This window comes from Mesoplodon mirus (genome assembly GCF_964341445.2).
Source record: "Mesoplodon mirus genome assembly, chromosome: 1".
Classification (NCBI taxonomy): Eukaryota; Metazoa; Chordata; class Mammalia; order Artiodactyla; family Ziphiidae; genus Mesoplodon; species Mesoplodon mirus.
In genome coordinates, this window is record NC_138976.1 from 56,894,565 (window position 1) to 56,895,628 (window position 1,064).

Here is a 1,064-nt window from a genome sequence, read left to right on the forward strand (position 1 = left end):
AAGTGGAGGAAATGTCCCATGAACAGTATGAAAAGGGAACCAGAAAGCCTAACATGTAAACTTTGAGAAATGACAGCATTAGAAACAAAACTGCAAAAGAGATCCCCTTCCAGAATAATCTGAGATGCACGAAAGACATATAGTCACTAGAGTTGGAGCCTTATCAAGTCTGTACAGAGATGAGTGGAGTATTTGACCTTCACCATGATTAACAAGCCTTTCTTTGAAATTGTATTGGTGCTGTTGGCTTCTTCCTCTATCTGCTCCCGAGAGCTGAAACTGGTTCTTTTCCAACAAAAGAGAGTGAACAGAGAGAGTTTAAAACTCTTGAATAACTTGCAGACCTCTTCAATTCAGCAGTGTCTACCACACAGGAAAAACTTCCTGCTTCCCCAGAAGTCTATGAATCCTCACCAGTACCAGAAAGGACAAGCACTGGCCATTCTTCATGAGATGCTTCAGCAGATCTTCAGTGTCTTCAGGGCAATTATTTCTCTGAATGGTTGGGAGGAAACCCACATGGAGAAGCTCCTCATTGAACTTCATCAACAGCTGAAATACCTAGAAGCGCTCATGAGACGGCAAGCAGAGCAGGAAAGAGACACCTTGGGCAGTGAGAACCTTAGATTACAGGTTAAAATATATTTCCAAAGGATACGTGATTACCTGGAAAACCAGGACTATAGCACCTGTGCCTGGACCATTGTCCAAGTAGAAATCAACCGATGTCTGTTCTTTGTGTTCCAACTCACAGGAAAGCTGAGCAAACAAGGAATGGAAAGTTGAACAATGTGCAGGCTTTAAAAGCATAGGGTAGGTGGAGGGGTGGTAGGATTTCTCCAGACACTATTATTTCTTTTTGTTTTAAAATGGTAGTATTGCTTTGGTTTTGTGTGTGTGTGTATATATATATATATATATATATATATATATATATATATATATATATATATATATAGGTTTGTGCTTTAAGATGATGCACATTGACTACAAGTGTTTTTATTTTGTAATGTCACTTTGTATTTTCTATCAATCTGAAATTTTTATGAGTTGAAATGAGCCAT

General features: G+C 38.6%; 1 protein-coding gene across 1 annotated transcript; it reads left to right on the top strand.

The window, feature by feature from the left end:
* Positions 1-204: 204 nt before the first annotated feature.
* Positions 205-835, top strand: IFNE (interferon epsilon; the record flags this gene model as incomplete). Its single annotated transcript, XM_082618471.1, has 1 exon — positions 205-835. One exon carries the CDS (start codon positions 205-207, stop codon positions 784-786), a length of 582 nt encoding a protein of 193 aa, XP_082474597.1. The 3' UTR covers positions 787-835.
* Between the last annotated feature and the right edge of the window lie 229 nt (positions 836-1,064).